This window comes from Miscanthus floridulus, chromosome 18 (assembly GCF_019320115.1).
Source record: "Miscanthus floridulus cultivar M001 chromosome 18, ASM1932011v1, whole genome shotgun sequence".
Lineage (NCBI taxonomy): Eukaryota > Viridiplantae > Streptophyta > Magnoliopsida > Poales > Poaceae > Miscanthus > Miscanthus floridulus.
Genome location: NC_089597.1, coordinates 66,309,534 through 66,333,642, shown reverse-complemented (window position 1 = coordinate 66,333,642; position 24,109 = coordinate 66,309,534). Strand labels below are relative to the sequence as shown.

Below are 24,109 nucleotides of genomic sequence, written 5' to 3'. Positions count from 1 at the left end.
TCCATGTTACTTTTCTAACAATCTGAATGTATGAAAACTGTGTAGTACCATTACAGAGAAGAGCGAGGAAGTCGAGGCAAGCAACTAAGGGGGTTGAGCTTTACAAAACCACCCAATCAATGGGAACAAGGATGCCCATCTCAGTTGTCAAGGGGAATAGAAGGCCACATGATCCATTGCAAGCTACCAAGTTTGCCTCTAAGGCAGGTGTAGTAGTCAGGTCTCAAGTACCAATTTTTTTGCACTGGAAACATTACAAGCAATGGATCGAACATCTCAATGGATTTGTGGCCAAGCTATCTATAAGTATGTATATCCTCTGTTGACATTTAACTCTGCCTTGAGCAACTAAGTAATGGATTTAATTTGCATTCACACTTCTACAGTTGAGGCTGGCCATTGATGACAATGATGAAGCAACAAAAGAAGCATGCACGAGTGTATTCTAGTCTGTTGTATGGTAGACATGGTATAGGTTCAAGTGATCTTACTTCAACGGCGTCCCCACTGATGAAATCAGAAAGACCTCTCATGTGTCTTGCATGAATGACGCACAGTGATGTGCACTTGTCCACATGTGGTTAAGTTCCAAGAACAAGGTGTGTGTATGTGAACTCATTTATTTCTTGTCTAGTCTTTATGTGATCTACTTGTGCTGCAGTCTAACACAATTATGGTTATAGGCAGTCTCAGAGTAGAACAAGCGAAACCGTGCAAAAGTCAAGTGCCACTAGGTTACAAGATCTCGCTCCTATATTGCCCACTTGCAAGCATATATAAGTGATGGTTGTGTTACTCTTTTTATATCAAATACGCAATGCATTTTGTATCAACAGAAAGGCATGTGCAATTTTAATAGAAGGACAAAAACAGGAAGGACGTAGGACACGATCAAGAAGTGCTCATTGAAGAACATGATTGACCTCATGAAGATGTTGATGCAGTGGGAATCTTCAACAACTTCCATACCAGTAACAACACGGGACTGAGCGATGCTGCAAGAGAAGCAGTGGTAAGTACCTTCATTTGCTTTCCTTGAAATCTACTGAAGCCATTGGCATAAAAGAAGGAAAAGTAGGAGGAGCCTAAAGTGGTACCATCATTTTGAATTTGTAATATTACAACAGTTAATATGTTACATATGCATTGTGCTTATGAATCTCTGTCGGCAGTAGGCTGAGGAAGACCTATGCATTACTTGTAATGAAATAATCTCTTGGTTCTACAATTAAGTCCTCTTCCTAATGTTTACTACTTGGTTTTCGCTGGAAGATATGGAAACTATACGAGCAGAACATGTTGCTGATGTTGTTTCCAAGGTCCTCTTCTAGGCCAGCTGCAACACCTTTTCTTTGAAGAATGCTGGTATCAGGACAAGCTTCTCCAGACTTTAGGAACGGCTTGCTGCTCATTAGGAAAGTTCAGTTGTCCTCACCGAACAAGTGGATCAACTGAAGAGGAAGGCAGAAAACACTAATAGGGAGTTTGAGGAATTCAAGAAACAGCAACAGGAAGAGTACAATAAGCTCCATGAGCATATCATGCTCTTAAGCGCCGCTAACTCTCAGTCTTGTTGATGCAGTGAACATGTGGTTTGTTTACTATTTTGATGTGAAATTTTGGTGACTTGATATATGAACTCTGTCAGTGGTTTGCTGCTGAGCTAAACTTCTGTTATTTGATTCAGATTCAATATAATTATGCATATAGTCATTTTGTGCAGCAGTGTAGATCTGAAATCATTTTCTCTGATGTAATAATTGGTGTGCATGTGGTAGATACGGCATAGGCACGTTGTTAAATAAGAATCTGACATGTGGACGAACCAGTGAATGACACGTGTAAGAGCCACGACAGGCACGTGGGCCAATACAAACAAAATACTTGGTACAAATCCGTCCTACCACGTGGTCGAATAAAAAAGACACGTGGGTAGATCAGGGCGCGATACGTGGCCCAATAAAATACTGACACGCGGACGTACATCGTCGAGACACGTGATCGAGTAAAAGAAAGACACGTGGGGTATTATGGTCACACCACGTGACCAATAAAAATACGACACATGGTCCAATAAAGAAGTGACACATGACTCAACCGCAACACGACACGTGTGCCAATATAAAAATGACATGTGGAACAACAAGGTCCTGACACGTGGTCCAATAAGAACCTAAAACGTGCAAAAACCAGAGATGGCCACGTTGTGTAATAAGAAGGTGATACGTACCCGAACCATCTCCAATGCAACCAGCTATAGCATGTACACGTGGAAAGCATCTCCAATGGAAGCACCCGTCGGCGTGGCTGCCCCCCGCCATGCATGCCAAAGCAGTTCTATGACGCTCAGTTTTCATCATAGATCTATCCACATCTATGACGAATTTATAGAATCTGTCATAGAATTTCAAAAATAATGCGACTTCTATGACGAACTGTTTTTCGTCATAAATTCATCATAAAACTAAAATTATGACTGAATTTGGCTCCTTCAATGATGAAATCTATTCATCATAGAAGTAGATATTTCTAGTAGTGTAATTAACTAAAATCAATAAAGCTTTCCTAATGAAAAACTTTAATTTTGGCATGACAAATATAAAATCCATTGTCTTGTCAAAAATATAAAAAAAAGTTAGCGACAATATACTAATAGCAACTCCATAAGCCTCTTTATATCCTCCCGTATTGATAGGAATAAAGATTTTGATGAAAAAAAATCTTCAGTAGTGTTTTCGATTTGATCTTCAAATATTATCATCTTTTATTTTTGGGGAACATGCTTGTTTTTCTTGAGATTCAGCTATAGTAGATGCATTTGAGCTACCCCAAAAGTATCAGCAACGTATCTTTGGGGAAACAATCTTAATAAACAATCATTAAGCATCCATATAATAAAAGGCAATCTTTTTTTTTCAATTGCAACTGTGGCTGAGCACGTTTTTCATTAAGTGGGGATCCATACATATACTTATCCAAAATAAGCATGTACCACCTTTCCAAAAAAAAAAGCATGTACCATATTTAATTTGAAAATGTATGTTATATTTGTGTTCCAATTATCACTCATATGGTACTTAAATTTGTGGTCCTATATATGTGATAGGCTCGCAGGGTATAGTACCGGCACACTTAATTTAGGCATCGTTTGGCGCGGCTCGAAGGGCTCCTAGGTACTATGCAACACTATTTAGCACTGTACATCACACTGTATGTTGGTGAAGCTGGCTCCTGGCTCCGCCTCAACTCAGACAGGAGTAGGCGGAGCTACAGTTTGGTGCCTCTGCATGGCTCCACTACAGTAGACGTACAGTGGTGCTACCGTCATAGAGCTGGAGCTGTGCAGAGCCTCACCAAACAGTCTCTTAGTTGAAGCAGCCCCCCAATGATTCTGAAGCAGCGAAATGAATCTGTGCTGTATATGAGGCAGGCAATAACATGTCCGAGAAGGGGTTGTTTGAGAACATCCATGGTTTTAATCAGTCGTTGAAAGCCACTGGTGATCTCGATAGTTGCCAATATATACCTGCATTCTTCCAATTTACCCATCTCTCTGCATTCTGGTACATGGCAACCATCATCAGCGTTGCTTTCCAGAAAGGATGAGAGGTTGCAGCCTGAGCCAAATGCGCTACGCGTCAACCCATCCTATAAAATACCCTCCCTCCCTCCCACTTTCCCTCTCTCCCCTGTCCACTAGCTTAGAACCCAACACAGCGACTTGTTACATTCCCTGTCAGCCTTGATGCCCATCCAGTGATCACAATTCAGAACAGGTACGTAGCTAAGAGCGACAACACCCATAGGCCATATAGGCAACAATTCCCTACATCTTGCTCACAGATACTTGAGAATGTGCTAACCTAACCCTGTCACACTAGATTCTAGTTCCAATTGTCCAATGAACTGAACCCTGCAGCACAGCACACTCCCGGCCAGGCCATCATGCACATGATATAAGTACACACCCCCAAAGCATGGCCTCCCTTGAGACGCACCATCCCAATCCCAGAGCACTGCACTGCTTCTCCTCCCTCTGGTCTACGGAGGACGAGGAGGAAGAAGAAGCAGGTGCCCCAGCAATGGTGAAGTTCTCCAAGCAGTTCGAGGGCCAGCTGGTGCCCGAATGGAAGGATGCCTTCGTGGACTACTGGCAGCTCAAGAAGGACGTCAAGAAGCTGCAGGCCGCGGCAGGAGATGGTGGTGCCGTGGTGCCGGCATCACCGCTGCAGCCGGCGGTGGTTCCGGCTCACTGGGTGATGAGGCTGCCGTTCTTCCACCCCCATGGGCAGCCTGCGGCCATTCAGGCATGCACTGCCAACTTTCCTTGGCTGCCTAATAAAGTTCCGTTTGATGCTGCAACACCACGTTTGGAAAATAAACAAGCTTACACACATACGTACTTTGCTATAAGTATATATCAGACTATTAGTAGCTACTCGAAAGTATCTTTTTGCAGAACCATATCTGCAAATAAAATCTCTAGAGAGCACAGCACCATAAACAAGAGGAAGCTAGCGCTACGGCAACTACCACCCTAATAACATGCATGCCGCGATCGAGTTCGGCCACTACTACCTAATATAATACTGTAATAACATAATTAACATGCATGCCGCGCGTGCAATGCAGGTGCACAAGAAGCTGGCCATAGACGGGAGCATCGACGGCGCGGTGGCCGGGGAGGTGTACGAGACGGCGGTGGCGGATGGCGCCGGATTCGCGGACACCGAGGCGGCCAAGGCCTTCTTCCAGAGGCTGGATCAACAGCTCAACAAGGTCAACCGGTTCTACGAGCGGAAGGAGGGAGAGTTCCTGGAGCGCGGCGAGTCACTTAGGCGGCAGCTGCAGATCCTCGTCGACCTCAAGGCTGCCATCACCCAGCAGCAGCAGGCACAGGCACGGCGCGGGGGCGACTCCAGAGGGAGCGCCGACACGGATGATCATGATCCCTCCGTTTCTTGCTCCATCCAGCTTGGTGAGACCATGTCCTGTTGCTGTTGCTGTTCCTGTTCCTGTATGCCAATTACTTATTATAAGCCAGCTGAAGAAACAAAATACCTTTTTCCTTCGTATAAGATAGTCCTGTTGCCTTTCTTGGATTGACTGCTATACACTGATCCTGACATAGCATCTCAAAAATTGCAGGAGGCCAGTCTCTTAGGGAGATTGCAGAGAAAGAACAAGAGCGTGAAGGAAAACTCAACGACGACGTTACTGTCAAAAGCGCTGACGAAGGACCTGAGGACCAGCACTCCGTCTCTCAAGGTCTTAGTGAGTCAGGGAGACTTGGCAAGCCGAATGAAGAAGTTACAAGCAAGCTGAGGACACTCTCAGGGAGGGTGGTCACCTGCCACGGCAGGAATGTGAGGATCAACATCCCAGTCACCACGCCTTCCAGGACTGTCACTGCCATACGCGAACTGCTGTTTGAGGACATGCTGAGCCAATCAAAGAAGATTGGCACACATGGTACCGACGGCAATGAGAAGCTGAGCATCAACAAGAGGAAGGTGCACCAGGCAGAGAAGATGATCAGAGGTGCTCTCGTTGAGCTATACAAAGGATTGGGTTACCTCAAGACATACCGGTATGCATACTTGATTTTGCAATATGGCTTGTACTTCCAACTTTTTCTTAAGTGGATACTGACAAGGACAGCATGCTTGTTGCAGGAGCTTGAACATGATGGCCTTTGTGAAGATCCTGAAGAAATTTGACAAGGTTTCTGTTCATATCTCTTGCTCTCTTTTGATGGTGCCATATCCTGAAATTTATCTCATATAAGCAATTCTGATGACAGAAGCTATATTTTCGTGTTTCAGGTTACAGCAAAGGAAGTGCAGCAAATTTACCTCAAAGTAGTGGAGAGCTCCTACTACAATAGCTCTGACAAGGTATTTTGTAACAATGAAGCAATTCTGAGATGCTTTCAATAATTTCCTTCTAAGCTCCAAAATTCCTGACTGCAATTTTCATCTTAACAGGCAGTCAGGCTCATGGACGATGTCGAGGAGCTGTTTTTGAGACATTTCACAGATGGTGACAAACGGAAAGCAATGGTGTATCTGAAGCCAAATCAGAGGGAAGAATCACATTGTACTACGTTTTTCATTGGTAATAATTTTTAATAAGGTTTTCATTCCTTCATCACCATAGATTTCCGATCTTTAAACAGACCTATAAAATTTCCAGGATTATTCACTGGCGGCTTCATAGCATTATTCATAGGTTACTGTATCATGGCACGCATTGCTGGAATGTACACTCAGCAGTCAAACAAGGTGTACATGTCAACATCTTATCCTGTTCTTAGGTGAGCACTCAAAATGCCAATTCAGTTGCCACTGTGCAGTTCCTGAAAAAGAAAAACAACTGCAATTCAGGCATGCCATTGCTGATAATATTTGATCCCAAACTGCAGCATGTTCAGCCTCTTCTTTCTGCATCTCTTCCTCTATGGATGTAACATTTTCATGTGGAGAAAGACACACATAAACTACACATTCATATTTGAATTCACGCCTACTAAAGAGCTCAAGTACAGAGACGTGTTCTTGATATGCACTACTTCCATGACAATTGTTGTTGGTGTAATGTTTGCGCACCTGACAATAATTGTTAAAGGAAATTCATCAAGTGCAGTCCAAGCAATACCAGGGTCCCTACTTCTGGTATGCACTATTGAACTTAACAAATTCGTTCATAATTACATATGAAAATTTGTGACCTTATAAGGTGCTCCCTCTATTCAGGTGTTCTTGTTGATATTAGTCTGCCCTTTCAACATCATCTACCAATCAAGTCGTTACCAATTCCTTAGAGTTATCAGAAACATCATTCTGACACCCTTTTACAAGGCAAGTTTCTTAAGCACAATTGTTTAAGATGTGTTCTAAACTTCCAATTAAATCGAAAGGGAACAAGCTAGTAAGTTTTTTGTATATATGCAGGTTGTCATGGTTGATTTCTTCATGGCTGATCAGCTCTGCAGCCAGGTAATAATTTAATTAAATAATAAAGATTGGTCAAGTTCACTTAGGCAAACTTAAGCTATTCCCTACAAACCATAATGCTCAGAAGTATGTATTTTTAATATAAACTGAAGAGGACTTATAAAAGTGGTTCTCCTACCATAAATACTTATCTGAGTTACAACTCGATAGGCTACTACATACTTGAGCATAAATGATTGTATTAGTATCAAAATGACTTAAGCATGTAATGACTTCTGACAAACAGGTACCAGTGCTCAGGAGCCTGGAGTATTTGGCATGTTACTACATAACAGGCAGCTACATGACACAAGACTATGGCTACTGCACAAGAGTTAAACACTTCAGAGACCTCGCTTATGCAGTATCCTTCCTGCCTTATTACTGGAGAGCCATGCAGGTATATAACCCCTCAGTACCACTCACCACGAAAGAATAATGTTATTTTGGACATTGACATGCTCTCCAAAAATTTATATTCAAATAAATAATTTAATTGTAGTGTAACAATAGAACCGAATGATAATAATATTATTACAGTACTTCTGGAGATACATCTTCTACTTATATGATTCTCATGTTTTAAACATGAAAATTTAGAAACATATCAATAGTCATGGTTTCAAACTGTACTTATTTCAAAAACTTCCATCTGGAGGAAGTAAGATTGAACATGACGACATGATAGTGTCCCTTCTTTTTTTGTCCCTTCTAAAGGCTATTTCTAAGCCAGTGGTACCTTTCTTTACTGTTATCCTACAGTGCGCACGGAGATGGTTTGATGAAGGGGATATAAACCACATTGTCAACCTTGGGAAGTATGTGTCAGCCATGCTTGCTGCAGGAACAAAGGTGGCATATGAGAATAACAATAGTACTGGGTGGCTGTCACTTGTTATCATTGTATCAAGTATTGCAACTATCTACCAACTGTACTGGGACTTTGTCAAGGACTGGGGTCTTCTACAGTTCAACTCCAAGAATACCTGGCTTCGTAATGATTTGATACTTAAACAAAAATACATTTATTTCGTATCCATGGTGCGTTTTCAAATCATTAAGCTCTGCATCAAGATTTCCAAAGAAAAAATAGATAGTTCACTTACAGAGACTCACATATTTTACAGGGTCTGAACCTTGTCTTGAGGCTTGCTTGGCTTCAGACTGTCATCCACCCTAATATTGGAAGCCTGGATTCTAGAGTAACTCTGTTCTTTTTAGCAGCACTTGAAGTGATACGACGAGGTCAATGGAACTTCTACAGGTAAATGCTTTTAGAAAATCAAGCTGTAAATAGGAACTTTTCGATTTGATATAAACATGAATGTCACACTAAAGAACTATAAACTTTTATGTCAGGCTGGAGAATGAACACCTAAACAATGCAGGGAAGTTCAGAGCAGTGAAGGTTGTTCCACTTCCTTTTCATGAAGTGGAAGAGGACTAACAAAATGGAGCCACCACTGGAGCAGTTTGTAGGTGTTAAGAATACAAACAGTTCGTATGTAACACCAACTAATGCTAGAAAGCATGCACTACACTACCATTAATAAGATTCATTTTTTTGTATGAGCAATAAAGGCCATTCCGCATTGTCAGTATGGACAAGTTGTATGGGAGCAATAGGCACTTACATAGAATGTAGAGTTCCTATAAGTTCCCCAACATTGTTAGAAAACTCAAGCAATATAAAGCAGCAGCTCAGCTCTACAGATGTTCCTTTGCTCCTCATCAATTTTGTGTTGTGCCCGTCATGCATAAATTACCTCTAAAGAGGTTTGTGATCATTTTGCAAAACATGAAATTTCTTTATAAGCCACTTAGAAGGTACAATAGACACTAGCAGAATAGCAATGTCACTGAACTCTTGTGATCTCAATAATGAACTTCACAACTTGGAATTTAAGAATTGCAAGGATCTACAGAATCCTGGTAAAGAGTCATATTGGCATTGTGCAATGACCTCACTTTCAGCTCTCACTCATGTATGCCATGTCTCTACCATGTCATTTGATGTGCAAAAGAGTATGCATGCATATCTGGTCCAAAGCATAGAAAATTATAGTTAATTTAGGAATCGCAAAGCATACTGATAAAGAGCTGGACTGTGCTCATACTAACCTCCCACAGCAGGTGAACATAAAAAACTTAAACCTAGATGTAGATTTTGTTTGTATCCACTCAAGAGACGTCTCTGTATTTCCAACATCAATGTAAATTTTGGCTGACAATAGAGAAGTATCAATATACTTTCCAACTGCAGCGCCCTATGTACAGCTTACAACATTGGCAGCATCGTACAGCATCACAAATTTAAAGAAAGATAATCAATGAAAGTTTACAACCGTGTTCCACACCATAGAAAGGATAATAATCTGCCCTTTGCACCACATCATATATTTTCTTCGGTGATGATCTGACATAGGTCAGTTCTATTCGATGCATGACATTGAGACCATGGTTTGCTTGCATTCATCAATATGTTTTGTTCTGCTTGTCGATTTCTTATGATTCAGGGCACTACGCTTCACTGCAACCATGGAGAGTAACAGACCCCTAGTCTTTCGGAAAAGAAGCATTATCAACTAACATTACGTCACTCCAATTTGTAATGCATTGAATATATTCTCTGATAATTCTTGTGCATCAATCCAACTCCTTCCAGTATCCTTTCTTGCTTGCTGGGTATCAAATACAGTGCGATTCCAGCATTTCTCATCCCACATGTCAACTGAAGCATGAATGCTTGATAATGTAATGTATGCTGAATAATCATGTGGTGTAATTTCCAGAATCTTCTTAGCTGCTATTCTTCCTAACCCCAAATTTCCGTGAACCTTACATGAAGCTAGCAAAGCTTCCCACAATATTTGGTCTGGTTCATAAGGCATTGCATCAATGAAGTCCATTGCATCACAAAATCTTCCAGCACGGGCAAGTAGATCAACCATGCAGGTATAATGAACCATCTTGGGCTCCAAGTTGTATTTTGCCTTCATTTCATTGAAGTACTCACAGCCCTCTTTTACAAGGCCCATTCGGCTGCAAGATGATAGCAGGCCAACAAAAGTATAATCATCTGGGCAGACCTCTTCTTCTTGCATCAGATCAAAAAGCTGAATGGCTGCCACCTCATTGCCATGCTGTGAAAAACTTGTGAGTAATGCATTCCAAGTGACAATGTCTCTATTACTCATTGAGTTAAATATCTTCAAGGCAACCTGAACACTTCCACAATTAGCATACAAGGTTACGAGTGCATTCTCTACAGAATTATCATCATCAATACCTAGCTTCACAGTCCTCGAATGGATTTGCAATCCAACAGCAAGATTTGAGGTGCTAGAACAGGCTCGTAGCACACTAGTCATGCAAAATACTGGAGACCCCAACCCTCTCCGGAGCATTTCCCTAAAGAACAAGAGTACCTCTTCATCAAGACCATTCTGAGCGTAGCAAGTTAACAATGCCGTCCATGATATGATGTCCTTTTCCTCCACTAGATTAAATACAGTTTCAGCACTAGTGGTATCACCACATCTGCCATAAACAGTGATGGTAGCATTCAGTAGTAAAGTATCCAACTTGAAGAAGGTTTTTAAAGCATAACAATGTACCTCCCGAACCATTCTCAGTTGTCCAACAGATGAACAAACCTGCAGCAGACAAGTCATAGCTGACTGGTCAATTGCCATATTTGTCAAGATCATCTCCTTGAAAACACCAATTGCCTCTGCATTGTATCCATTACGAGCATAAGCTCCAAGCAGGGAAGTCCATGAAAACACATCATGCCTTATACGACAAGCCAACCTAGCTATCTCATCAACTCCACCACATCTGCCATACATCGTCATCAAGGCACTCCCCAAAGCAGTGTCAACCTCAGTCCCCATCTTCAGCAAGCAGCCATGAATTTGCATTCCAACGGATAGCAACTCAGGCGTATCGAACACCTTCAGGATGCAAGAAAACGTCGCATTGGTAGGCCAAACCTTTAATGCCAGCATTTTCTTGAACAGCAGAATTGCTGCATCATAGTAACCTGACGAACCTTGGTTGACCAGACAGGCAATCATGCTCGTCCAACTCAGGACGCTCCGCTGCGGTGCGAGCGTGAAGGCCCGCCACGACGAGTCCACCCACCCGCACTTGGCGTACATGTCCACCAACGCTGCCGCAACGCTCTCATCCTCGTCGACGCCGAACTTGGCCGCACAAGCGTGCACCTGCACGCCAGCGTCGACGTCTCTGGCGCGGGAGCACCCAGCTACCAAGGCCCCTAGCGTGAACGAGTCCGGGCGGTCCCAGCTTCCCTGCCCTGCGCCGTGAAGCATGTGGGAGAACAACGCGAACGCATCCGCGAGGACGCCGTGGCGGGCGGAGCCGGAGATGACGACGGACCAGGACACGAGGTTGCGGCGGGGCATTTCGTCGAACAGCCTGCAGGCGTCCGCGGGAACGGAGCGGCTGAGGTAGGCATGCAGAAGATTGTTGCAGAGGAAGGTGGAGGCAATGCAGCCAAGCTTGATGGCCACGCCGTGGACGGAGTGAGGATGGCCACCGCTGCGAAGGAAGGCGGCGAGGGGGTCGCGCATTGGTACCTGGCATCGGCCGCACGCGCGGCTGTGGGGGCTGCCTGTTTTCTAGTACTAGTATTTTCTTTTCGCTGCTCCACTCGATGGCCCACCTCCGACGTACTCCCTCCGTCCCAAGATAACAGGGTCTGCAACGGTCCAAGCTTACATGGAGATAAAATACATTCTTTTTTTTTTTTATGTACTATTGAACCCACGTATTCATCTCTTAGATTTTTAGACTACGTAAAATAGATCAACTATTTATTCGTGGCTAGTGACTACTCTCTTCTACTTTTTCTCCATCCACGTCAAAATAGCTAGCCAAATAGCTACCTTTTGAACGTCCTAAGGCATAACCACCTCTGATTCAAAAACCAAAGAACATTAATTCTCTCTCTCAACACTAATATTACTACATCGATATATGTGTGTCTAGAGAGAACACGTAACGTGTGTCTAGAGAGAACATGTCTTATATTATGGGACTTGAAAAAAAATAATTGCACCTTATATATTAAGACAGAGTGAGTAATGGGTAGACGATGGGTTCACCATTCACCCATCATAATTTTTACACCCTAGAAAAAAAAAACTCTTATGTCTACTTCACTGTTGAACTTAAAATCTTTTTAATTTGTCAACTCTCTTATTTTTTTTCTTTCCCACTATTTAACACTTCTCTTACTTTAGATTGGTATGAGGGTGTTAGGTCCTAAAGAAAAAGACCGTTTTATCCCTAAAAATACTAAATAAAATAAATAGTTTATATTTTTTTCAAAAAATTCTAGAATTTAATTAAGTTACAAACAAATCTCTACACCTAAAAAGATTGTAAAGTAATCATCTACCAATAATACCAAAAATCGTATACCATCCGATCACCGTTCTCCGCACCAGAAATCCAAAGTCCACGCGCCTCTATGCCGCGTCTGAAGGGACGGTCGATAGCATCAGATCTATCTACACCTAACAAGGTTCAAAGGGCTCAGTACGAATCTAAAAAAATCTACTCTCCGTTAAAATAACTAATAAAAAAGTAAAACCTCTACCCACAGGCAGACCGAATGAAATAAAAAATGACAGATCTCTGTACGAATCTAAAAAAAAACTTCTTTCTGATAAAAAAACCAATCGTCAAATCTCTGGCAAAAAAAGTACTCTACCGGATTTAAAATTTACCAACTAAATTGGTGAAAGCAGTATATTTTTGTGATTTTAGGTACGGGTAATAAATTTTATAAAAGTTGAATGAATATTTACACTTAAAAAGATTGTAATGTCGTCATCTACCCAATAATACCAAGTCTCGATCCCTACTTACATGTCTGCATCTGATACGAATCATCCTCCTACTCAGAGCTCACGTGTTCGCGTTCAATACGAAGTTCTCGGAGCTCAAACTCAGCATCCTATTATTGAGGTTCAGTTAAAAGAAATTATGACCCGATGCAACGCACGAGCATATATCTAGTTAAACAATGAAATACGTGAATTTCTAAATTTTTTTGAAACTTAAATTTAATTGTTTTGTTGTATTATTTTTTGGATGCACCTGGTACTTATGCGTCTAAAAATTTTTAAAACATGTTTGGGAATTTTTTAAAAGAAAATTACAATATTCGAGGTTAAAAAGCAATCTCTAGATTTTCTACAATTGTTTTTGCACTAAAAATTTGTTTCAAAAAATAAAAATTATAAAAAAAAGGAACCTAAACACTACCTCTATATATATGCTGGTAATTCTTGTGTTGTCCTATTTATAGTTCCGCAAACCACTCCCTCACTCACCACTCTAAATTCTGTAAATTTAAGGCTAAAAAGTTTCAACTTCCGCGACCTTTTTTTGGCACATCCGACAAATTATGACCAAAACCAACACCACCACGAAATTTGTCTTATCATTCTCTATTCTCTATGTCGTAGAGTCGTTCTATCCATCGTCGTTGTGTGCCATCCCATTTCTTATTTTTACTCAAATTTGATGACCATCGCTCATGTGCCTTTTCTTTCTATGTTCCTATCCTCAACTGGTTTTACCTTTTCTCTTGTGCAGGCCACGACGTCAAGGCACCAACACCATCAAGGCTCGTTGGTAGCACGACAAGGCTGTGGAGCCAATGCCGGCTTCAACAGGATCGTGTCGTGTGTTTGGTTGCCGGTTGACAAATGAATGGAGAAATCTGCGTCTCCTATGTTAGAAGGAGAGGGAAGAGAGAGGGAGGGGACGACAAGTGGGACCTACATGAATGGAGAGAGGGAGAGCAACATGGGCATTTTGGTACATATGAAAATGCGGCAGTCTATACATGAGCCTAGGTAACCCATAAGCGTACAAAATGACATATTTCATGTCATTGGACCTATCACGTAAGAAGTAGTAGCTTTTGAATCGTCAAATTTATAATAGCATGGTTCTAACTAAAAAAGGGTTTGGATACATTTGTTTTCAATTTTCATGCTTTTGAGATATGCTATTATTGTTCGTCTATTTCAAAACTTGCCACGCATATGTCTCCAACGACATCGGACCCATGTGCAGGCGTATGTGATGATACATATTTTTCGTATGGCCTGAAATACCACCATCGCTTTTTTAGCAAAAATACCACCCTGGCTAGTCCTCTTATCTCTTCCTTACTTACAAGTGGGGGCCATATCTCATCTCCTTCCTCCCTCCTAGGCTCTTATCCATCTTCTCCTTCCTCTCTTGTTACAGCTCGAGCTCCCATGGCAAGCAGGTGAGGCCAGGAGAGATGAGGAGGGGCACCCTGTCGAACGTGCCACTAGGAGATGGTCCAGCCGGTGCGCTCACCCACGACCGCTATCGTGCCCCTACCCACCCCGCCCCACATCTGCACCTCGTCGAAGATGGTCCCCATCCCTCCCACTGTCGCCAACCTGCACGGGCCATCGTGCACTAGTGAGGCGCCCACCCCTCATGAGCAGTTTGCGACCATGGAGCCGGTGGCAAGGTTTGACGCTCACTGAAAGCCCTAGTTTAATTTTGGTAATTGAGTTCCAACCATGTGGACCAATGCTTTCATTAAGTATGGTTAGCTAGGGTCCACTTGGAAGTGATGGACAAGGCATAGGAGGTGATGGAAATGAATGTCACAATCACATGTATGCAAGTGTTCATCAAATGGAGTGACGATGGAGCAAAAGCAAGCCACAAGGCAAAGGTATTAGTTAGGGCTTAGGATACTATAAAGAGAAGAAATCTTTAATTGCAATGGTTATCTACACTAAGTGTGAGTTTTATTTGTATGTGCATATCGCTTAGTGGCATGGTGAGATACAAGTGAAAGCCCTTGAAAAAATGTTTGTGAAAGACTAACTCACATGCACAAGTTGATGGAATACTTCAGGAGTTAGCACGTTTGAAAAAAGGGCGAAAACTGAGTGTTCGGTGCCTTCCTGTGGGCACCGGATTAAACCCGGTGATGTTCCACTACAGGCACTAGAGCAAGCACCACATGCACAGGCATAAGCCAGGCTAGGTTTAAGCAGCATCGGATGATGCGCTGGCACTATTCACCAAGGGGTCTTCCCATGGGAGTTCTAAAAGGGGGTCAATGGATAATCCGGAGATAGGCATCAGAGTAATTTGTTGGCCAAAATTGCTCTATGGAACCTCTCTGCAAGGCATCAAATTAATCTGATGGACACCAGATCAAGGGCTAGAGGTTGACTGTTACGGGCTACAGCGGCTAGTTTCGGCTCGGGCGGTCACCGGATTAGTCCGGTGACACCACCGGATAATCTGGTGGTCCCGATTTTTGTGTAGGTTGGCTCCAACGATTATTTTGGGGTTGGGCACTATATATATTGATGTGCACATGCCTAGGGATTGCGAGTGATAAGTAGTTGTGGCCCGATCTTCTCGAAGGATCCACGAACTTGATAACTATTGTTGCGTGACCTGACGACAAGGCAGTGCACTACGAGTTCTACACTCACAATGAACTACCAAGACAATCGCCCTTCCACACACCAACGATGCCAGCCCACGCAATCACGTCGTAAAGACGTGAAGGCACAAACTAGGAGAACCGCAGTTCGGTGTTCTACCACTCCCTCAGGAATCGAAAGAACAAGTTTTGCAAGCCTCTCAAGACTCATGTGTGGTTGTTCTAAATACAACACAAGTGTTTACACAAAATTTAATAGCCAAAAGAACCCTCTCACATCCTATTACAATCATACTTATAGTTTAATGGAGTGCTTTTCAGTTTACACTCAAACATAAGTGATAACTGCTAGTGGGAAAGTAAAACAGCATGATTGTTGGCTTCCTGAAGTGGTTGGGCTTCCTAGGCCTGTAGAGTGACATGAACAGTAGTATATGCTCTCCTTCCATCTTCTTGGACCTAATTAATAGGTGGCATTGACATCCTTGATTTGCATTTAAGCATAATTCGCAGTTGTCGGTCTTCTTTTATCTTCTGTCTTGATTGAACATAGTTGCATATTCTTTCCTAATACTAGTAGCAGCCTTGCACATCCATGAATTAAGTGGAATCTGAAATAGAAGTGAAAACATGATATAACAATTCAAGATGTAAATTTTAATATATATTTAGGGATAGCTTTCACCTTTTCAGCCCTGAATTTTGCACTTGAAGAATCCACTAGAGTAACACTTGTGGACTAAAATTATCATCATCCCATGCACTTTCATATGCTCCATCATTCCTAAGAATAATAAAGCAACAACCTGAATGCATCGATGAATCTTCAACATTGTTTGTAACGAATGAAAGGTTAGCGTTCACCTAAGCATTTATTTCCTTCCCCAACTGTTTTGCCCACTGTCTTGTAATAGGTCCAACAATGTCAATAGCATTTTGTTTAGATGTGGGAGAAGTGTCAACGCTAGGGATGTCCTCATCAGCCTCCCCCCTCTTGAGAAGGAGTCATCCTCAACTCAAACTCACCCACATATGGAAGTAAGTCTTTGATGTTAAATGTCGCACTCACATTTGAGTATTCAGGTGGCAGCTCTAGTATATAGGCATTATCATTTACTTTATGTGGCACCTTGAATGGACCATCTCCTCATGGTGATAACTTACTCTTGCGTTGTTTTGGAAAGCGGTCCTTGCGCAAATGTAGCCACACAAGGTCACCTGGCTGAAATAGTACTTGTTTCTTACCTTTGTTAGCTTGTTTTGCATATTGTATCGTCTTAGTCTCTATGTTCTTTCATGTTTCAGCATGGAGTTTCTTGATTAGCTCAGATCTTTTGACGGTGTCTAAATCAACCCTATCCTGCAATGGTAAGGGCAAAAGATCCATAGAAGTATGTGGTTTGAAACCATAAACAATTTCAAAAGGATAAAAATTTGTAGTAGAGTGGACTGCCTAGTTGTAAGCAAATTCGACATGTGGAAGGCATTCTTCCCACATTTTTAGGTTCTTTTTTAGCACAGCTCTTAGCATTGTAGATAGAGTACGGTTGACAACCTCAGTTTGTCCATCAGTTTGTGGGTGACAAGTGGTAGAAAATAACAACTTGGTGCCAAGTTTTCCCCATAGTGTCTTCCAAAAATAGCTCAAAAATTTTGTATCCCGGTCTGAAACAATAGTCTTTGGCACTCCATGTAAACGAACTATCTTCCTAAAAAATAATTCAGCAACGTGTGAAGCATCATCGCTCTTATGATATGGAATAAAATGTGCCATCTTTGAGAAGTGATCTACAACAACAAAAATGGAATCCCTCCCCCTCAGAGACTGAGGTAACCCTAGAATAAAATCCATGAATATATCTTCCCAAGTACATTCGGAATTGGTAGTGGAATATATAGACCATGGGGATTAAGGCATGACTTAGCTTTCAAGCAAGTGATGCATCGCTCAACATGTCGCTAGACATCATGTCTCATATGTGGCCAAAAGAAATGATCAGAAAGCATGTCCAATGTCTTTTTTACACCAAAATGACCAACTAACCCACTAGCATGTGCTTCCTACAAAAGAACATTACGAATAGAGCAAGCTGGAATACATAGTTTGTTAGTCCTAAATAAGAATCCATCATGCACATAGAACTTGTCCCATCCTTTGGCAACAATGCACTTAGAGAAAGGTTCTTTAAAATCAGAGTCATTAGCATAAAGTGTTTTAACTGATTCCAATCCAAGCACTTTTGTATCTAGTTTTGTAATCAAACCACATCTTTGTGACAAAGCATCTGCAACAATGTTATCTTTACCACACTTATGTTTGATAAGATAGAGAAATGTTTCAATGAACTCAATCCATTTTGCATGGCGACGGTTCAATTTACCTTGGCTTTTGAGATATTTCAAAGCTTCATGATCAGAATGGATTACAAATTCTTTAGGTAATAGGTAATGTTGCCATACTTCCAATACTCGAACTAAGGCATAAAGCTCTTTGTCATAGACAGAGTAGTTCAGATGTGGACCATTTAGTTTTTCAGAAAAGTAGGCAACATGTTTACCTTCTTGAAGTAGCACACCTCCAATGCAAATACCACTTGCATCACATTTGATCTCAAAGGTCTTACCAAAGTCTGGTGGTTGTAGTAGCGGTGCTTCACAAAGCTTTCTTTTCAATTCTTTGAAGGCTTGGTTCTATTCATCTCCCCACTTGAATGGAACATCCTTCTTTGTCAAATTGTTAAGAGGTGTAGCGATAGTGCTGAAATCTTTAACAAATCTGCGGCAGAATCCTGCAAGACCATGGAAACTTCTAACTTGGCTCATATTTTTAGGAGTAGGCCAATCCTTTATCGCTTTAATCTTCTCTTCATCAACCTAGATGCCATCTGCAGTCACAACAAAACCAAGAAAAACAACACGATCTGTGCAAAAGGTGCACTTAGAAATATTTCCATACAATTTCTCTCCTCTCAAAATAGAAAGGACTGCACGGATATGATCAAGATGTTCATCAAATGATTGACTATAGATCAAGATATCATCAAAATATACAACCACAAATTTTCCAATGAAAGTTCTTAAAACATGATTCATTAAACGCATAAAAGTTGAAGGAGCATTTGTCAAACCAAAGGGCATTACAAGCCATTCAAATAAGCCAAATTTGGTCTTAAATGTTGTCTTCCATTCATCACTAATTTTCATGCAAATTTGGTGATAGTCGCTGCATAAATCAATCTTGGTGAAAATAGTTGAGCCACTCAATTCATCTAACATGTCATCAAGCCTAGGAATGGGATGGCGATATCTAACACTTATAGCATTGATTGCACGACAATCAACACACATGCGCCAAAGAGCCATCTTTCTTAGGGACCAAAAGTACTATAACAACACAAGGTGATAGAGATTCATGAACATACCCTCTGTCCAAAAGCTCTTTTACCTGTCGCTGAATTTCTTTTGTTTCTTCAGGATTGGTGCGGTAGGCTGGACGATTTGGAAGAGAAGCACTAGGTACCAAATCAATTTGGTGCTCAATGTCATGGATGGGGGGAAGACTAGCTGGCACCGCATCTGGAAAAATGTCCTCAAAGTCCTGTAACAAATCAAGAACAGCACGTGGCAGCGATGAAGGTAAATCATTAGTTGAAAATAGGACCTCCATGTGCACGAGCACAAAGAATGGGGCTGTGGTGTTCCTCACTTCTCTCAAATCACTCTTGCTCACAAATAAACACTTAGTTTGTCTTGGCAGGCTTATATTTTTAGGAGGGTTTATGTGGCTGGATGGTTTAGGAGTCGCTCCCTTACTATTTTTGGAGGTCTCACATAATTTTCTTTTCTCACTCTCCTCCCTTTTCATGTGAGCAACATCTGAAGAATGTATGTCTTCTGGAGATAATGGAACAAGAACCACCTTCTTCTCTTTGTGAATAAATATGTATTTGTTTGACCGACCAAATTGAATCCACATCGAATTGCCATGGACGACCTAGAAGTAAGTGGCATGCTTGCATAGGAACAATATCACAGTCAACCTTATCATGATAGCCACCAATTGAGAACAATAAGCGAACCATGAATGAAACCTTCATTGTCCCTAAATTATTCAACCATTGCATATGGTACGGGGGTGGATGGCGACGTGTGGGCAGACCAAGCTTTTCAACAAGCAGGGCACTAACAATATTGTTGTAGCTCCCACCATCAATTATGAATCTACACACCTGTCCTTTCACTTTGCATCATGATTGAAACAAATTATGGCACTGTCCTTGCTTAGCTGCAAGTAACTGAGTAGAAAAAACTCACCAAACCACCAAAGAATGATCTGGTGCACTCAAAATATAAGCACTTGTAGTGGAACTTGTAGCAGACCCAAATGAACTACCATATTGGGACAAAATAGGAGCCGCTAAATTATTAATATCAGCAAGCAAATCATCAAAATCAGCACTTGTGATTTCCTCTAGATTCAGAGGAATAACAGCTTGTGGTATGTCACCTTGAGCAACATGTGGAATAGACTGAATGGCTAAACAATTCAAGCCTAGCTCATATTCACCATCCTCGGCTTGATACTCACAAGTTTCAAGATTCTGATCTGCTAATGCCATGATATTGTGCTCGCCCTCCTCTTCACTCTGAGAGCCATGAGAGCCATCAGCAAGTGCTATAATAGCACGCCTATTGGGGCCTTTAACCTGATTATGCCCATGACCACCACACTTAAAATACTCAATCTTACTTGTCTTCCTTGGGGCTGTAGCTACGGAGGAGTTAGACTGATTGAAACTTACAGCTTTGCCTTTTGAATCAAATTGTTTGGCAGAAGTCGAAACTAAATAAGAAGTTGCGCGAGATGAAGGTGTGTGCACCCCTGACCCTTGCTGTTGTGAATGGCGCCATGGAGTAGAACTGTTATGAGCTGAAAATGAAACACAGTTCTTATAAGATTCAGCAAGCTGCCTTTCCGCCCTTTTTGCAAAATGAACTAATTATGTTAGACTTGTGTAGTTAGTCATGTCCACTTTATCAGCAATTGGTTTATTCAGACCAACCAAGAACCGAGCCATTGTGGATTCCACATGGAGTAGGCACATTTCCATCTCTTGAAAATATTCATCAACGTTGCGAGTACCTTGCACAAGGCGTTTGAGCTGCAAATGTAAGTCACATGAATAATATGCATGAACAAAACAACATCGTAGTTCCCTCTTCATTTCTTCCCATGTAATACGGTGATGTCCAAATCGTTGGTATTCTGCACGAATTTGATTCCACCAAGTTAGAGCATAACCTTTAAACTCAATGGTGGCAAGCTTTGCCCTCTTTTTAGTAGGGTAATCATACAAATCAAATATCTGGTCCACCTTGGTCTCCCATTCAAAGTAATCATCGGCATTCTCCTTCCCACTAAAAGGATGAATGGACACTTTAACTTACCCAAACCATCATCATCTTGGCGGCGTGCATGATCATGACGACCTCGATCACAGTATCCATCATGTCCACTAAAGTGGTTGTCACCATAATTTCTAAAGTGGCCAAAACTAGCACCTCCATGAGCATCATAACCACCAGGGTGAATATGGGGGCCTGCTCCCCATTCATCACTAGATCTGAATGATCATCAACATCAAAATGTGCAGCACCTCCAATAGGAACACGCCGTGCACGACCAAAAAATTGCGGCCTCCTATTAGCTCCACCAAAATTACCAAAGCCAGCATCATTCCCTTGCCCACCACCACAACCGCGGCCACCACCACCACCACCTACGGCAGCACGGCGTGCGGCCTCAGCCTGAAGACATGCAGCTTCCGCCTCCACTGTAGTAGGATCATCATCCTTAACATGGTCACTAGCATCATGCGGAGGCTCAGCATGTTGTTGCTGTAGAGATTGTTGAAGTGTGTGCATCTCTTGCATCAGTCGATCCATTTGTGCATGCACCGCCTGGATATCTTGAGCAGAAACAGTGGTAGGAGTAGTGTGATTGTCTCTTGATATATTAGTAAAGAGGGAAAAATAATAGGACAATATATATGTGTGGAATAGATGTGGAATCACTCCCTCACAACTTACTCAACAAGCTCTTTGTCTCCCTGAAGAGGAGAACCGGGGCAACAAATCAGTGGTGGAAAAAATGATTGTATCAGAGATGTCGTATGCAGCTCACGATGCTTTGGGTGGGGCTAGGTGGGATGTATCGTCACTGCAATATGAAACTTTAGTGATGCAAAATCGAATAATAATCCAAGTGAACCACAAGCCTAAGTTGCTGGTTGAAGGAATAATTATGTGGATGGAAAGAACTTAGCACCCAAAATTAGAGGTGACACTCTTTGCATCAACTGAATTGCAATCCTAACACCCTCTCTTTTTTTTCAAAACTTTTTTTTCAGAATAAGAACACTTCCTTTCTATTTTGTTTTTCTTCTTTTTCTTTGTACCTCTTTTTTTAGTTGCTGCAATATGGATGCAGTACAACTAAAAAAATTGCAGGTTGAGGTGTGTGAAACAACAAAGGAACTTGATGCAAAGCATTTCGTGAAAAGAGAAAGTAGAGGACTAAATGATCAGGTTTATGTATTTGGGAACTAGGATAGCGATGCACAATCGCAAAAAAATACAGCATATAAATGATGTGATTTATGATCAACTGCAGGAAAGAACAAAGGAGAATCAACAACTAGACAAGACTCAATGGATTAAAACTCGAAGCTACAAACTAAATTTGGATGGAAAATTGAAATGATAGGTATATAATTTGCTGGTGGTGTGGCTATTTGTGGACTATAGGAAAAGGAACAAACTATCCTACCAAAATAAGAACGATCCTACCGAGTAAATAGAGGCTCTGTTACCATATACTTGCGTGGCCGACCAATTTGGTTCTCTTGACACACTTGGCTGACATTGTTGCATACATAGAGCTCAAGCAAACACTCCAACTCACTTGCTAACTTCGTGATCACATTTGTGTGAGATTGTGAGTGATCCAACGCATTGCAAATTGAGAGATTGCATTTGGTGGCACTAGGTGGTCTTTGTAACTCGGGATTTCTTGTTATTCTTAGTGATTGTTGTCACCTAGCTAGCTTGGTGCTTGTGGAGGACCATGGAAGGGGCTCTTGGTGATTGTAGCCACCTCCGGTCATTGGCTATTGTGAGGGGTTTTATGCTCATCCCCGCAGAAGATTCACAAAGAGTAACTATAGTGAAATCAATCGAGGTTTGGAAAGGTCCATAGTGATCTACCATCTTCTATGTGAAGTGATGATCTTTGGATCCACCTGAATGGGAACGTAGGTTGCCGGCAAGCAACCGAACATCGGGGAAAAATCTTTGTGTCACTTGCCTTGTTGGTTTGCCCCTCAACACTTGCAATTACATACCATATCTTGTGCTTGTGTTGTTACTTGGTAGCTCTAGCTCTCTAGTTGTTTTAGTAGCTAGCTTCTTGTTGTTGTGTAGTGCCTCTAGTTGCTTGTTTGTGAAGTGCTTAATTCTTGTTCTTTGCAACTGGAACTATGTAGGGGCTTGCTTTGTATTGCATAAGCTAGGCAAGCAGTGCTTTTTAGGATCATTGTGTTTACTAACATCTTTTCCTAGTGTTTGCGAGCTTGTAAAATTTTTAATTAGGCTATTCACCCCTCTCTATCTATCCATATATCTTTTCACTCGTGCCATCCATCTCTATACCGGCGCCCCAGGCCCATCTCCTTCCCTTTGACACTCCCCGTCACCTTCCTACTCTGGCAACCAACATTGTTGGCCTCTGCCTCCACTGGCATTTCCAACAGCGGCCTAGCTCCATGCCCATGTCTGTCGCCCTTGGCTCGGTGGTGGCAGGATCCGTGCATGAGCAAGCTCGCCGCCGTCGCCCATCGGCAACTAGATCAAGCTCATGGCCCACCCAATGGCGGCATGCGCTGGAGCGCGGCGCGTCCACAACATGTGGCACCGGCGAGCTCGAGAGCATGACCCCACTCGCCTCAGCGGTCTGTGCAAGTGGGCGATAGTGGGAGGGGTAGGCGGCAGCCTGTGCAGGTGGGCACCAATGGATGGAGGAAGAAGAAAGAGAGTGGATGATGTGTGGGCCCTCTCGGTCAGTGAGTGAAGAGCAAAGAAATGGCAGAGTATTTTGGGCTATATGTAGTTATTTGCAGTGGTCTCGATAGTCTCGATAATTGGTTCGAGACATAGGAAATGATACGGATGAGGTAGAGATAATAAAATTATAATGATAAACTTCTAAATAGATGAATAATAATGACATGTCTCAGCGTGGAAATTATAATAATATTGATCAAATCACCCTTAATAAAAAAATTAACAATCTCAAACAATTACTCTCCTGTCCGTTCTCTTCTCGTATCTCCTGTGTCTCCCCTATTTCTGGCACCAACTCCTATTGAGTCCACCTCCAGTCCTCTAGCTAGTCAGTCACCACTGGCCACCACCACCCCGGCCCCGCTACTCATGTTGTCATCCGTCCCCATTGCACCCGATCCTCTCTGTCTTCCCAACCGATTCATTCCTCGAGGGATCGCTTGTCGGCGGGGAAGGAAAGCTTCTTGTTCTTGCCGGCTTGCCGCCCAACGTCTCCATTGCC

At 42.1% G+C, this 24,109-nt stretch overlaps 2 protein-coding genes across 2 annotated transcripts; one reads left to right on the top strand and one right to left on the bottom strand.

Annotated features, from left to right (window-relative positions):
* The first annotated feature begins 3,768 nt into the window (after window positions 1-3,768).
* LOC136520954 (phosphate transporter PHO1-3) lies at window positions 3,769-8,736 on the top strand. Its single transcript, XM_066514651.1, has 14 exons — window positions 3,769-4,307; window positions 4,633-4,978; window positions 5,149-5,590; window positions 5,676-5,724; window positions 5,826-5,897; window positions 5,988-6,117; window positions 6,196-6,316; window positions 6,425-6,674; window positions 6,756-6,860; window positions 6,954-6,998; window positions 7,243-7,395; window positions 7,758-8,036; window positions 8,123-8,259; window positions 8,355-8,736. The coding sequence occupies exons 1-14, from the start codon at window positions 3,978-3,980 to the stop codon at window positions 8,440-8,442; spliced, it is 2,547 nt and encodes an 848-aa protein (XP_066370748.1). The 5' UTR covers window positions 3,769-3,977; the 3' UTR covers window positions 8,443-8,736.
* A 393-nt stretch (window positions 8,737-9,129) lies between these two features.
* Window positions 9,130-11,653, bottom strand: LOC136520955 (pentatricopeptide repeat-containing protein At4g13650-like). Its single transcript, XM_066514652.1, has one exon. The coding sequence runs from the start codon at window positions 11,591-11,593 to the stop codon at window positions 9,587-9,589; it is 2,007 nt and encodes a 668-aa protein (XP_066370749.1). The 5' UTR covers window positions 11,594-11,653; the 3' UTR covers window positions 9,130-9,586.
* Window positions 11,654-24,109: the final 12,456 nt, after the last annotated feature.